Source organism: Tamandua tetradactyla, chromosome X (genome assembly GCF_023851605.1).
Source record: "Tamandua tetradactyla isolate mTamTet1 chromosome X, mTamTet1.pri, whole genome shotgun sequence".
NCBI classification, from domain to species: domain Eukaryota; kingdom Metazoa; phylum Chordata; class Mammalia; order Pilosa; family Myrmecophagidae; genus Tamandua; species Tamandua tetradactyla.
In genome coordinates, this window is record NC_135353.1 from 100537631 (window position 1) to 100552904 (window position 15274).

At 38.2% G+C, this 15274-nt stretch overlaps 1 protein-coding gene across 2 annotated transcripts in view; it reads left to right on the forward strand.

Annotated features, from left to right (window-relative positions):
- The window catches only part of SNX12 (sorting nexin 12), a 103845-nt gene that overhangs the window by 5862 nt on the left and 82709 nt on the right, over nucleotides 1–15274 (forward strand). For both annotated transcript variants that reach the window (XM_077146191.1, XM_077146192.1), the window contains exons 3-4: nucleotides 905–1029; nucleotides 1422–1512. In XM_077146191.1, coding sequence (XP_077002306.1) covers nucleotides 905–1029; nucleotides 1422–1512 — 216 coding nt within the window. The remainder of the gene's footprint in view (nucleotides 1–904; nucleotides 1030–1421; nucleotides 1513–15274) is intronic.

Here is a 15274-nt window from a genome sequence, read left to right on the forward strand (position 1 = left end):
AGAAAATGAGAAATGTTTGGAATTTATTTCCTTTCTTTTGAGAGGCTTGTGAGGGGAAAACTGTCTTCCCACAAAAACAGAATTGGATTAATTATTCTTGTTTTTTTTTTCTTTCTTTTTTTATTAGAGCAGTTGTAGGTTTACAGAAAGATCACGCAGAAATTACAGAGTTCCCATATACTTACCCCCCTCACACCCATAGTTTTCCCTATTATTAACATTTTGCATTATTTCGGTGCCTTTGTTACAATTGATGAAACAATATTATTATAATTATTTTATTGACTGCAATCCATAGTTTATATTAGGATTCATTCTTTGTGTTGTACAGTTCTATGGGTTTTTTTTTATCATCACAATCGACGGAAAAGATCTGTGAAAAATAACATACATACCAAAAAACAATACATTTCAAAGCACAGCACAACAATTAGTTGTAAAACAAATTTAAGAGTTTGGTATAGGTTATGATTCCACAATTTTAGGTTTTTACTTCTAGCTGCTCTAAGACACTGGAGACTAAAAGAAATATTAATTTACTGACTCAGCAATCGTTTTTGTTTGTTAAACCCTTCCTTCTCTGTATAATTCCACCACATTTCTGTGGTCTTTTTTAAAAAAAAATTATTCTGGTAGCATATATACAACCTACAATTTCTACTTTCAATTTATAATTCAGTAATGTTGATTACATTCACAATATTGTTTCTATCACCACTGCAAAGTTGAATTAATTATTGACCTAAACCATCCTAGCTGTTATTATGCTGTCAGTTCTATCAGTTGCTGGCTGTGGGGCAGAGTGGACCTTATGCCTAATAGAAAATGAGGTACCTGGTGCTTTGCCATCTCATTCCCTCTCTGTCCCTCTCCTATGTGCCCAATATATTGTATATGCCTGCAGATTGTAGTACCACCTCTGCCTGGGAAAGCTTTGAAGCGGCAGCTCCCTTTCCGAGGAGACGAAGGGATCTTTGAGGAGTCCTTCATTGAAGAAAGGAGGCAGGGGCTCGAACAGTTTATTAACAAGTAAGCCAAGTTCCTGGGGGTTTCTCTTGCTACTTTTGCCTTTGTTGTCTTTTTGTATGTTTTATCTGCTTCGTCTTTTGAAATGGGTATTGTGATTGTATTGGGGGCTGACTGGACAGTAAAACTCCATTCCTTTGACAGTAATTATGATCCTATTACTCAGGGCCTAAAAAAGTCTGAGTGTTGATTATTTCTAGGGATTTCCCTATTTTGCCCTCTTTTTCTCTTTCCCTCTATAATATTGTGGTTGAGGTGGTAGCCTGTTGTGATCATTATCCACTAGCTTGAACTTCAGGGCTGACTTTGCCCTTTCTTCCCTGTCTGCATCCCCACTCCCTGGTAATTTTCTCTGATCCTAGATACTAATGATAACCATTTTGGTTTCTTTATAGAATTGCTGGGCACCCACTGGCTCAGAATGAACGCTGCCTACACATGTTCCTGCAGGAGGAGGCAATTGACAGGAACTACGTCCCTGGGAAGGTGCGCCAGTAGGAGCCCCCTCACCACTTGCCCTCTACTTCCTGCTAAAATGACATTGGTTTTTACACTAAGCCTCTCTCTCTCTTTGATCTGAAGATGGCTGTCCATCCCCTGGCCTGACAGACTATCTGGCATAGTGCTGCTTGGTACCTGACTACACCATGGGTGCTCTGCTAGGATCCTCTTCTCTGAGGAGAAGTGGGAAACCACAGACAGATGCCCATTTGCTTGGGGATAGGGGTTGGGCTGGGGGTGGGATTGGACTGGAAGGCAATTTCTTGGGCATTTACCCATGCCCGAAGGCTAACCTTGGGGTGGGGGTGGGGGTTTTGTGCTGGTGAGGCACTTGGATACATACTGATGCTGCAAGTCCAGGGGATTTTTCTTATTCTTAGGTTTAACCAGGAACGCTGAGCAGGGAAAAACCCTGTCTTTCCTATCTGCATGAACTGTTTCCTTTTTGGGAAGTTAATAGAGACCCAAAAGCTCATCTTGTTTTCTCTAGGCCTGCTCCCAGTTTTTTCAATATTTCCTTTTGCTGCTTTCTCCCTCTCTTGTTGCTTTTCATGGCATAATCCTCCTGGAGTCCAAGCAGTCTGTTTTGTGCTGCGTGGTGATTGGGTTTTCTGAGCCCATCATCATGGCTTCTTCAGGGTCAGAAGAAAGCCATAGGGCAGTAGGGGAGCTCCTGTTGCCTAACCCCTCTCTCTTTATGGCTCCCCACTCTGGCTGCCTGTTCTTTGCTCACCAGTAGGTGAATTATTATGGGCCAGCAATTCTTCCTCCCCAGTCCCCTACTGCTTTTTGGTTTAGCTTTGCAGGTTTGATGGCTTGAGGGAGGGGGTACTCACCACTGCCAGGTAACTCCCTGAAGGGTGGGAGTGGATCATTTTCTAGGTACCTCCTAGTGGCAGGGAAGGGTATCGCCACTCTCTTTCTTCCATTCTACCCTCCCCCCCCCCATCCCATTTAGTACTGCCACAGGGCAGAAGTACATGAACAAACTACACAGTCTCTGACTTCTCCTAAACACTTTGAGCTGTTGTATAGGGCTCAGGGGCAAGAGTTGTCACTGCCTCTCTTGGCTTGGTCACAGGGTTGTTGAACTGCCTATACTTGTTTCCTGCAGAACTCCAGCATTCTCCCCAGAAGTTGCACTAGGGATAGCAATTGGATGTGGGTTTCCTAAATCTTAGAGTCCAAAGCTGCTTCTTGAGGCTGGCAAGTTTCCTGGGCTTCTGTCTGAGAGATTTGTTTGCTGGAACCCAGTATCTATCCCAAGTGGTATGGGAGCAAGTTAATTCTGATTTTAGGTCAAAAGCATGAGCTCTTTGCTTAGACTCCTATCATGGAAGATTGTTGTTCTCCATGTGGAGGCTAGGGGGAAAGGCTTGCTGATTCTCACATGACCCTGATCCAAGGGATTAGGATTGAATTTTAGACATGGGATCTGGAGCCCATCTAAAGGTTAACGTTCCCTGAGACAGATCAGCTCTCCAGCTGCCGAGCCAGTGCCAGGGGCTGAGGAGCCCCTAGAGAGAGTCTCTGCTTCCTTTTCCCACCTTGCCAATGTTGGTGTTGTTGCTGCCTTTTTGATTTGTATCCTGTTATAGACTTTTTTATTTCAAGATACCTTTTTTCATTATGCACAAGTGCTGAGAGTCTGAGGCCCCATTTCTGCTGTGTATATATCCTGAGTCGGGGCTTTTATTCAGCAAACTGTTCATTCTTCTGTCAGACAATGTCATATTCAACTTCTGTTCATATTAAACCACTGTGAAGCAAGCCTCTGTTTTCCTACTTAAGTTGTAAATTTCGTAGTTTTTAGCGTCAAGAATATGCTGGGTAAGTGCAGAAATCATATAACATGGCCAGGTGATAAGTTTTGCATTTAAATTTTTAAAAAGTACAAAATTCTACCTGCCTGTGGCAATATTGCCTTGTCCTTCTTGCAGCTGACATTGTCACAGAGGAAATGCATCTGCTTGCAGGAAGTAGCAATAGGCTCAGTACCCATGGTTTGGATCAGATTTAACAGATTTGGTTTTTAAGCTTGTGGGTTTGTGCTATTTTGGGTAGAATATATAGCATATATATGCATACTTATGTAGTATATGTACATATACACACATATACATCCTCACCTCCTTGACATATACACACCCAGATACATATAAACTATTTTCCTTCATAGATACCTCAATTGAGATTTTAAGTTTTTTTGCTTGTTTGTTCTTTTCAAGTATATTTGATGCAAGCAGAAAGGTGGGCAAAACCTGAGAAATTTTATGGGTGAATATTTTCTTCTGACCCGTATGCTCTGAAATGGCTTCCTGCACAAAGTGGGTTTGGGGAAAGGTTTGGAATGAGGAGAGGTAGGGGACTTGTCATTTGGGAAGTCAAAGCTAGTTGTAATTATATAGGTCAGCATGGAAAGAAGGTGTAGAAAGTGATGTGATCAAAACATTAGGAAATTAATGTGATTTAACAGCAATATTTGGGTCTAAGTGGAAGAGTGGGGACTGAATAGGGGAAATTAAAAGATTTTGGTAGTTTAGGAATGAGATGACTAAATAGAGGAGACGGAAGAATAGGTGTTTCTGTGAGGTAATAGAAAGGAATATGGAAAAGGAAGAGTAAAAAGAGATGTAAAAATAATGTTCCAGTCTTCATAGGTAGTAGAGTTGGAGAATGCACTGGAGAGTGATTTTCAAAAGCAGCTATAAAATAAAGTATTAACAAGATTTTGAACAAATGACATTCAGTTAGCAAGTACTGATTAATAACCTTCAGTGTGCCCATCCCTATGCTAAGACCTGGGGGTAGAGAATGGGGAGAGGATAGGTAGAACAAATAAAATATGACTACATTTCCTTTCTTTATAGAGCTTGTAAGCTTAAAAAGAGATATCTATATATGACAGGAAAATGTTAGAGACAAAATAAGATAAAAGGTTCAGGAACATCTAGTTGTTCTCTAGTCTGTTTTTTTTTTTAAATAAAATATCAGGTCAGGTAAATTCCCTCTTTTTGGGGTCAAACTGGGCATGTTTGCATGGATCTGGGTCCCAAAATAACTCAACATCCAAGCCTTCTTGCCTGTCAACACTGAAAAAATATTTTTCTTTTATAAGGAATACAAGGTTACACATGAATTTAGGTGTTTACGCCTAATTAATTCCCTTTAACCATAGCAGAGGGGTTCAGCCTTAAACTGGGACCTGGGGGACAGAAGCTTACAAAAAATTTTGAACATTATAGCTAGAACTATAAAAAAGGCTATATCCTCACCTTCCAGAAATGCCATACCTATCCTTTGACCCAATATTTTAAGAGGAGTTGAGCTAGTAAAAGTGGGAGAGGTGGACAACATTCAGTCTTCTCTGGAGTTTTTGTTTGAAGTGATATCCTAGGTGAGATACGTCTGTTTTAAAATGTATGCTGTAGTAGGTTGGGCCACAGTGGCTCAGTGGCAGAGTTTTCGTCTGCCATGCTGGAGACCCAGGTTTGATTTCTGGTACCTGCCCATGTAAAAAAGAAAAAAATGTATGCTATAATAATTTAAGTAAAATTACTTTCTGTTATGGAAGTGGAGACCAGCTGCTCACTGAAACGGATATTTCTTCATATACTTGAAGATTGTTCAGGCACCTCGGGTCTTCTCTTAGACACAATAACAGTTCTAATATTTCCTCATTTTGCTCATTTTTAACCCTTTTATTTATTATTCTGAAATCTCTCCAAGGTCCTCGGTTGTCCTTTCAATAGTAGAGTCTAAAAGTGGGCACCATTTTAATTATAGCCTGACGATTAAGTGGTTTAGTCCATTTATTCATCACGATATTCAAGTTTACTTTTAAAATATAAACTCTTTGTGACTAATTTAGTGTGTGGTTCTGTCACTCCCTTTTCTACCACCCACCACCCCTCGTTCTTATCTTTTTTGTTTGCCTTGCTTGTACAAAAAACATTGTTCCCTATCTTAATTTTATTTCCTTACTCCATCTGTCTCTATTTCTGTTTCTATAAGCATATGTATTTATAAAGACAAAAAATTCATTCCTTACAAAACAGACTAGGGAGTAATTATCAATATCATAAAATAATTATTTAAATCATGGAAGGCACCCTTTAAATAGATGCTTCCTATGGTGGGTTTAAGTGTTTTTATATATAGATCATCAAGTACTTGATGTTGAGAAATTGAAGGAAAGGGTTAAGAGGCGCTGCTAATTGAAGATCAGTCAGAAATTAGGATACAACAGTAGTTCTTAAGTAAACAATAAAATACAGTTGGAGCCATAGAAATTTTATTTATGTATTTCCAAGAAAACTTTATATTATACCAATATATATTTTTCAAATACAGGCAACTGTTTTTTAGTTTTTTTAATGCAATTTTATTGAGATACATTCACACAGCATAGAAATCATCTGAAGTACACAATCACTCTTTCACATTATCATCACATGGTTGTGCATACAGCCCCATGATCAAATTTAGAACATTTTCATTACTCCGGAAATGAAATAAAAATAAAAAAGAAAATCCCCCATATTATTGACGAATAGTGTTAGTGTGGTACATTTGTTACTGTTGATGAAAGAGTATTAAAATAATACTGTTCACTATAGTCCATAGTTGCAATAGGTACATTCTTTTCCCAGATACCCTTCTATTATTAACACCTTATAATAGTGTTGAACATCTGCTCTAGTTCATCAAAGAACTTTTTTATATTTGTACAGCTAGTCACGGCAAAAATACAGTCAACTTTTTTTTTTTTTTTTTACATGGGTAGACACCGGGAATCGAACCCGGGTCCTCGGGCACGGCAGGCAAGCATTCTTGCCTGCTGAGCCACCGTGGCCCGCCCTACAGTCAACTTTTGATGATCTGTGCTAATGGAAGGGAATACATTAAAAATTTTTTTTTGGAGGGGTGGTGGTGCATGGTCCGGGAATCAAACCCAGGTCTCCCACATGGAACACGGGTATTCTACCACTGAACCACTCATGCACCCTACATTTTTAATTTTGTTATGCATTTTTCCAAAATTTAAATATGAGGTATTTAATATTCATAAGACTTTAAAATATTTCATAATATGTCATCAGGCTGAAGAGTCAGGAAGATCTGCAAAGAAATAGAGTATTAGGCCTGGGAATAGAAACCTGGGTTCTGGAACTGGTTATGCTATTAGCTGGCTATAGGACCTTAGTCAAATTGCTTCCTCATTCTGGGCTTGTTTTTTTTTTCATTTATAAAATGAGAGGGTTTGATCCAAATGATCTCTGGGGTCTCTTAGAACTCTAATATTTTATTATTTCCCACCTTTTCCAAGGAGTTGAGTAAACCGTACAAGTGATGCCACAATTTTTCCTGAGAAGGATGGAGCTTACTGTGATGTAGTTTTCTCTTTGAGGAATGAATGATTCTTCACTTATTCTCATGAAAATTTTGCTCGTGTCCTGTTGTATCAAGACATGAGTACTCTACTGAAATGCAGTGTTGATTTGGTTTAGAGGTGTCTTAATTTTATCCTAGGTCTTCTAACTGGAAATTTAAAATAAAATATTGGTTATTCTTACTTAAAATATTTAAATTATAATATTGTCGATTGTTCTGATTGCAAAAGTGAGTGCCTATTTTGTTAAAATGTTTTACTGTAGCGATAAAAATTCAAAAGTAATTAGTGCTAGTTGACAAAGTCAAACAAAATACAAATGTATAAAGTAAAAAGCAAAATATTTCTCCTTATTCCCTCTTCCTACTCCCATTCTCCAAGAATAACTCTAAATTTGATGTGTCTTTCCAGACGTTTTTCTGTGTATACATATGCACACTTAGGTATACACACACTTGTATATAGTTGTTTTTTTTTTTAAAACAAAATGGGATATTATATGTACTATTCAGCACGTTATTTTTTTCACTTTGCAATGTATTGGGACTTCCTCTCATAGTAGTATGTGGAGATCTACCTCATTTGCAGAAATGGCTTCATACTATTTCCCATACCATACCATATTATGATTGTATCACAATTTAATGATTCACCTATTGATGGAAATTTGATTCCAGCCATTCAGTATTTTACGAATAGAGTCACGGTATACATCCTCATACATAGAACCTTGCTCATGTGCTTAAGTATTTGTGTAGGATAGATTTTGAGAGGAGGAATTATGAGGTCAAAGTATGTGTGCATTTTACATTTTGTCAGGTACTACTAAATTGCCTTCTTAAAGAGTGCAGTTTAGGCAAATGAGAATCCTTGTTTCCCCACATCCTTGGCAAAAGTCGCCACATTTTCAACAATTGAGAATTATCCAGATAATTTGGTGAAAATGATGTTTCATGATTTTAATTTGCATTTTTCCAGTACATTTAATTGTAATGATACCATTATGAGCTTTAAAAATTTTTTTTTCTAGCACATTTAATTTTAGTCGTTCTAGAAGCAATATATACTGCTGCTAATTGAGGATCTCTATCACTCCTCGTTATGGATGAACTCAGGTGATGTTTTAGGGAGTTTATACCATCCTCCAAACTTCATTAAAGGTCCTGAATGTTCATAGACTTCTTGCCACCTGACTTTGGGCGCAAACGAAGCAATTAGCCTGATAACAAAGCAACATTATATGAAGCATTCTCACAACTAGTACTTTTGTCAGGCTGGCACTCCTTGAAGTCAAACCCAGAGCAGCACTGACAGCTCAATAACAAACGCATCTGACCTCAGGGCCAGCCCACTTGGAGACTCCCCAACTTCGACCTCCCAGGGTTATTTCTTCCAGATTCAAACCTTAGATTTCAGGCCGCGGCGGAACGCGGAAGGGGACTGGGCTCGAGAGGGTGATTGAACTAGGAGACCATCGACAGGCCGCGGCTCTTTTGGTTGGCAGTTCACGTGTCACTCAAAAATGAGCAGGCTTTCAGTTGGTCTTTCTCAACGAGAAGCACGTACACCTTCCTGATTGGCCTCTTATTTGGGGGGCGGGCCATAGGGAGATCGACTGGTTGGCTGGAATGGAAGACCAATGGGAATCTAGTGGCGCTGCTTTCGAAAGCGAGACGTGCCCCGCGGCGCCCGGAAGAGTCTAAGGGTTTCTTCGGAGCACTGGCGATTGTTTGGTAACATTGACCGCCCACTAGCTAGCTTCCTTCTACCACTGGTAATGCTTTCCGCGTCTTGAGAGCGACTCAGGCTGTAGTCTCTTTGTCTGCCCCTCAGGGAAGCCCTACCCGGGCCTCTAGGTCTTCGCTTAGTGCCAGTCCCGCAGCTGACTCCCAGAGCTCTTCCTCTGATGTGGCCGCTTGAGTCGTGAGTGGGTGTGGAACCGGGGTGTTGGGCATGAGGTTGCCAGCGCCAGCAGTTAATACTCGGCGTGGCGTGGTTCGCAGCGGAAGCGGGAGAGGTTGTGTGCTGCGTCCATGAAGGCTTTTCTATTGAGTTCACGAAGCACCTAATGAATCCTGGAAGGGTGAAGGAGATATTTGACCCAGAAAGCTCCGCCGTGTGCAGGTGTCCACTACCGTTTCAGCCAGCCACAAACTTCACCTTTTTTTTTCTTTAAATATTTTTATTGAGAAAACTTCACACCCATACAAATCATCCATAGTATACAATGGCTCACAATATCATCACATAGTTTTGTATTCATCACCATGATCATTTTCAGAACAGTTGCATCACTCCAGAAAAAAAAATTAAGAAAGCCCCATACATCCCATACCCCTTATCCCTCCCTCTTATTGACCACTAGTATTGCAATCTACACATTTTTTTTTACCCTTTATCCTCCCTAGTGTTTATTTTTCATCCTTATTTTCTTTATTCATCTGTCTGTCCCCTGGATAAAAGGAGCATCAGACACAAAGTTTTCAAAATCACACAGTCACATTGTAAAAGCTATATATTTATACAATTGTCTTCAAGAATCAAGGCAACTGGAAAACAGTTCAACAGTTCCAGGTACTTCCCTCTAGCCACTCCAAATATACCATAAACTAAAAAAAAGGTATCTGTGTAATCCATGAGCATAACCTCCAGGATAACCTCTCAACTTTGAAATCTCTCCGCCACTAAAAATTTATTTTGTCTCATTTCTCTCTTTCCCTTTTTGGTCAAGAAGGCCCTCCATCCCATGATGCCTGGTCTGTGCTCCTTCCTCCCTCCCTCCTTCCTCCTCCCTCCTCCCCCGTCCCCCCTCCCCCTGTCCCCTCCCTCCCTCCCTCCCTCCTTCCCTCTTTCCTCTCCAGAACTACTGCAGCAAATCCATTGGCCTTTTCGGCCTGATCTCAGAGCAAAAATCCCTTTCTTTCCTTAATGTCAGTTGTCCCGACCTCGTTGCTTTAAGTTTTTAAATTTAAATTACATCAGTACATTCTTATATTTAAAAAGTGAAAAGATTACATATAGATGGGGCTAAAGTACCCTTTGACCAATACTACAATCTGAGTCCTCTTTAACCCTTCCCAGAGGTAACCATTGTTAACAGTTTGGTATGGTAGCATTTCAGATCTTTTTTTTTTTTTTTTATCATTTGCTGCAGAGAATACATTGTATTAAGTTTTTTATTTCTGCAAAACTATATCATACTGTATACTGCAAAGCTTACAGTCAAATATGGTTTGGAAACTCTTATTTCTGTACATTGAGATTTAGTTTATGAAAAAAAGCACTATAGTATGGCTATAAAATGGTTTATTTGAATACCATTTCCCTATTAATAGACTACTAGATTTTTTCATTTCTTTGCTTTTACAGACAATACTGTTATGAACATTCTTGGGCATGACTCTTTGTCAGAGTTGCTCTAGAGCAGTGGTTCTCAAACCTTTTGGTCTCACTACCCCTTTATACTCCCAAGAGAATTAATTGCTTACCTGGGTTATATCTGTCACTGTTCAATGTATTAGAAATTAAAAAATGAGAAAATGGAAAAATTTTTGATCATTAAAAATAACAAGCTCATTACATGTTAACATACTATTTTTAAATGAAAAAATAAAACTGGAAGAGTAATTAGTTTTTCAAGTCTAATGTCTGGCTTAATAGAAAGCATCTGAATTCTCATATCCACTTCTGCATTTGATCTATTGTGATATTTGTTTTTGGTTAAAGTATATCACACAGATATGTAGTTAGGAAGGTGGGGAATGTATTAATAACCTTTTCAGATAATTGTTGATATTCTTTTATACTGCATCATCCTTTACAAGTGGTAGTTTCTTAAGCATTCATTTTAACGTAGATTCTGAAACAATATCAATAAGCTTTTCATACTTTGTTACATGAAAATCCATTGGTCTGGGAGTTGTGATGGTGGCTCAGTGGCAGAATTCTCACCTGCCATGCTGGACACGATTCCCGGTGCCTGCCCATGCAAAAAAAAAAAAAAAAAAAAAAATCCATTGAAGTACCTTGCACGTGAATAGATCTTGTACTCATGCATCATTTTGTAACATCATACATTGGTTATTTAGAAAATACTCATTCACTGAGTTATGCAGATCTTTAAAATGTTGACACAGCTTATTACAGAGGTAAAAAAATCACATTCATTAATATCACCACTGTTGTCATCAGAAAAGTCTTTAAGTATTGTGAAGCTGCCAAGCCCATGGTACAGTTACAAGTTTTCCAAAATTCTAAGTTTTGCTTGAAAGCTCAAATTTCATCGGCAGCAAATACTGTCAGTTGCTTTTCTTGAAGTGGCAGGCTTACTTTGTCCATCTTCAAAAAAATTCCTGCCAAATACCCAAGCCTGGAAAACCATAGTTTATGTCAGTCGTAATTTCAAGTAGAATTGGTGTTCCATGAAAAAAAGCAGCTGATTCAGTTCACAAGCCAATTGATCTCACAAGTTCTTTCCCTCCAGGACAGCCATCATACTTCATTATGCATACAATTACACAGGATATTAAAAAGCCACATACTCCATTGTTGGTGGGAGTATAAAATGGTGCAGCCGTTATGGAAAATAGTTTGACAGTTCCTCAAAAAGTTAAGCAGAATTACCATATGACCTAGCAATCTCACCTCTAGGTATAGATGCCAGAGAATTGAAAATAGGGACTCAGATACTTGTACACCAATGTGCATAGCAGCATTATTCAGAATAGCGAAAAGATATAAACAACGCAAGTGTCCATCAACAGATGAATGGGTAAACAAATGTGGTATAGCCATACAATAGAATATTAATAGGCCATAAAAAGGAATGATGTTTGATACATGCTACATCATGCATGAACCCTGAAAACATTATGCTGACTGAAATGAGCCAGATATAAAAGGATAAATACTGTATGATTCAGTTTATATTAAGTACACAGAATGAACAAATCCAGTAAAGACAAAGTAGATTAGAGGTTACCAGGGGCTCAGGGGAGGGGGGAAGGGGAATTGTTGCTTAATGGGTATGGAGTTTCTGTTTGGGGTGATGGAAACGTTTTTTAATGGCTAGTGGTAAATGGCAGCACAATGTTGTGCATATAATTGATGCCACTGAACTGTACACTTAAAATGGTAAAAATGAGTTTTTTTGTGTTATATATATATGTTACCACAATTTAAAAAATAAGCCAAGCATTCAAGGATAGAGATTAAATAATTTTTTTTTTTTGTATGCTGTATGGCAGGGTCACATTTCATTATTTTTCCATGTGAGTATCCTGTGATTGCAGCACCATTTGTTGAATTTTTGTTTGTTTTTTGGGGAAGTGTATGGACTGAGAATTGAACCCAGGTCTCCCTCATGGCAGGCGAGAATTCTACCAGTGAACTACCCTTGCAGCTTCCAGATTTAAATAATGTTTACTGCTTCATCAAGGACAATCTTAAGTGTGTGGTGTTGAAAAAATACAATTATGAGTACAGTTTTGTGCCTTGATGAACACTAAGGCACCTGGAATTTTACCTACCTTTGCTTTATTTTTCCTCCCATATATGCTTTTGCACCATCAGTGCAAATGTCAACAGTGAAAAAGGCAGATGTCTTTTTTTTATGGCAATGCACGTGTGTGTTATAAATGTTTCCATTCTAAACATTTTAAGTGTACAGTTCACTGGCATGAATGAATTTCTTTTGTTTTTTTATTAAAACAGTTGTAGGTTTGCAGAAAATACAGAGATCACATATACCCGTCTCTCACACAGTTTTCCCTATTATTAACATTTTACATTAGTGTAGTAGTTTTGTTATAAGTGATGAAATGATATTATTATAATTATGCTATTTTATTTTATTTTATGCATGAGCAGGCACCAGGAATTTGCATGGGTAGGCACTGGGATAATTATGCTATTTAAAAAAATATATTTTTATTTAAGAAAACAAACAATACACTTAGGACCACCAAAAATGATTGTCTTAATTAGCTTAACCATAGGCATATTTAAATAAAGTATCCATATAATCATTGTAAAACCTGTGTTTGCACTGTAAGTTTCATAAACCAATTTAAAATTAAGGCAACAGGAAAAAAATCTACAAATTCAGATAGCAAAGCTCTTAAATTCTAAATATTAAATACTAAAATATTAAATACCATTTGATTAGCTGTCAAAACTGTGAATGTTCTCAAAATATCTGTAAAAAGTTATTACAAATATCTATATTGCTATAGTAATAACCTGTGTTATACTATTATGCAATTAACTTTAGCCCACTGTTTACATTAGGGTTCACTCTTCATGTTGAATGATTCTGTGAGTTGTTTTTTGTGTATGTGTGTGGTAACTTTTATTCAACCTAAAATTTCCCTTTTTTATCTCTTTTCAAATATCCAATTCAGTGGGCATGAATTACTTCTACAATGTTGTACTACCATCACCACCTTCCATTACCAAGCCTTTTCATCACCCAAAACAGACACTCTTGACTCATTAAGCAGTAACTCCCCATTCCCCTTTCCCCCATAGATAATGTCTTAATATTATCAAAACAGTTTTGAGTCTCATGGATTCCCTGAAAGGATCTTGGAAACCCTCAGGGGTCCATGGACACATTTTGAGAACAGTTGCTTCTAGGGCATATACCTAGGGATGTTATAAATATGCACCTTTTTAATCTTAGTAGATACTACCAAATGCCTTTCCAAAGAAGCTGTACCCATTTATGCTTCCCCAAGTCAGGGGTAAGTGGTTTCATTTCTCCAAAACCCTCCCCAGCACTGAATATAATTAAGCTTCAGTTTTTGCCATTATGATAGGTAGAAAATGGAATCTCATTGCTTTGTTTGTAGTACCCTGATTGCTAAAGAAGTTGAACATCGATTCCTGTGCTTATTGTTCATTTGTATTTTTTCTGTGATGTGCTTGCTCATATCCTTTGCTTATTTTTCTATTTTGTTTGTCTTTTTTGTATCAACGACAATTAAAATAAAATAATACCAGTTCTTTGTCGTATGAGTTGCAAATATATTCTCCCTAGCTGGTCTCTTGCCTTTTAATTTTGCTCATGGTATCTTTTTTTGAATTTAAGTTTTAAATATATATATATATTTTTAACATGGGCAGGCACCGGGAATTGAACCTGGGTCCTCTGGCATGGCAGGCAAGCATTCTTGCCTGCTGAGCCACGGTGGCCCACCCTAAGTTTTAAATTTTGAAGTCAGATTTATCAGTCTCGTCTTTTCTGGCTTTTGCTTTTTGTATTTTGTTTAAGAAGGTCCTCCATATGCCAAGGTCATAAACATCCTTCTGTGTTTTCTTCTAATATTTGTATAGTAATTTTTGTTATGTCTTTAATTGAGCTGGAATTTATTTTTGTGGATGGTGGGAGTGATCTTTATTTCCTCCTCTTTGTTTTCAAAGGACTGTCTGTCTTGGAGCAAAGCCAAGAATAGGGGAGTCTTAGGATTGTGATTGTATCACTGCAAATGTCCAGGGCTCCTCAACTGAATGATGTCCATGCTGACTTCTGACCTCAATAGTTAGCTGCACTCAATGAGAAACACCTGGCTAGGGGAGCATTTCCTCTAAGTAAGGATCACATTCAGAGTCCATAATCCCCAGCGGCACTGGAGCCACACACAACTCTCATCTGCCAGTCAGTGAGAATTTCCATGGCACAGGCTTTCTTGCCCTGTACACCCCATGCTGTGGAGACATGGCCTATAGGAGAGTTTACTTCTTCCTAGAGAGAGCTCTGAGGTTTATAGGCTTATCTGCAATAGAACTTATAACTCTTCCAAAATAGTTTTGTAGTCATATTCTATCTGCTTTTGGTTTGATTATAGAAAAAGTTGGAGGTAGAAGAGGAGCTCAAAAAGAAAACTGAGGAATAGATAGAGATGTAGGAGGAAAACCAGGACAGTAATGTGCATGAAAAGGGAGCAGAGTAGTATTAGGAGTGGTTAATTGTAGTAAATGCTGCTGAGAGATCAAAGAGGAGGACAGAAAGGCATCTGTTAGATATAGTGACCTTTGCAATAGCTGTTTTAGAGGAGTAATGGAAACTAAAGCCATACTGGGGTGGGTTAAGACTGAATGGAATATGGGTAGAACATTAAGTATACAGCTTATTCAAGAATTTTCTGTGAAGAGCCGGAAAGTGACAGGACAGAATTGAGAAAGTATTTTTTTCCATTAAACTTGGGAGAAACCTGAGTCTACTAAAATAATAATAGAAAGGAGCCAGTTGAGAAGATTAAGTTCATGATATGAAAGAGGTTTTAAATTCACATGGTTTCATTAACCTGATCCCCAAATGTGTGGTTCTAATCAGACCTCTCTCCCATGTTCCAG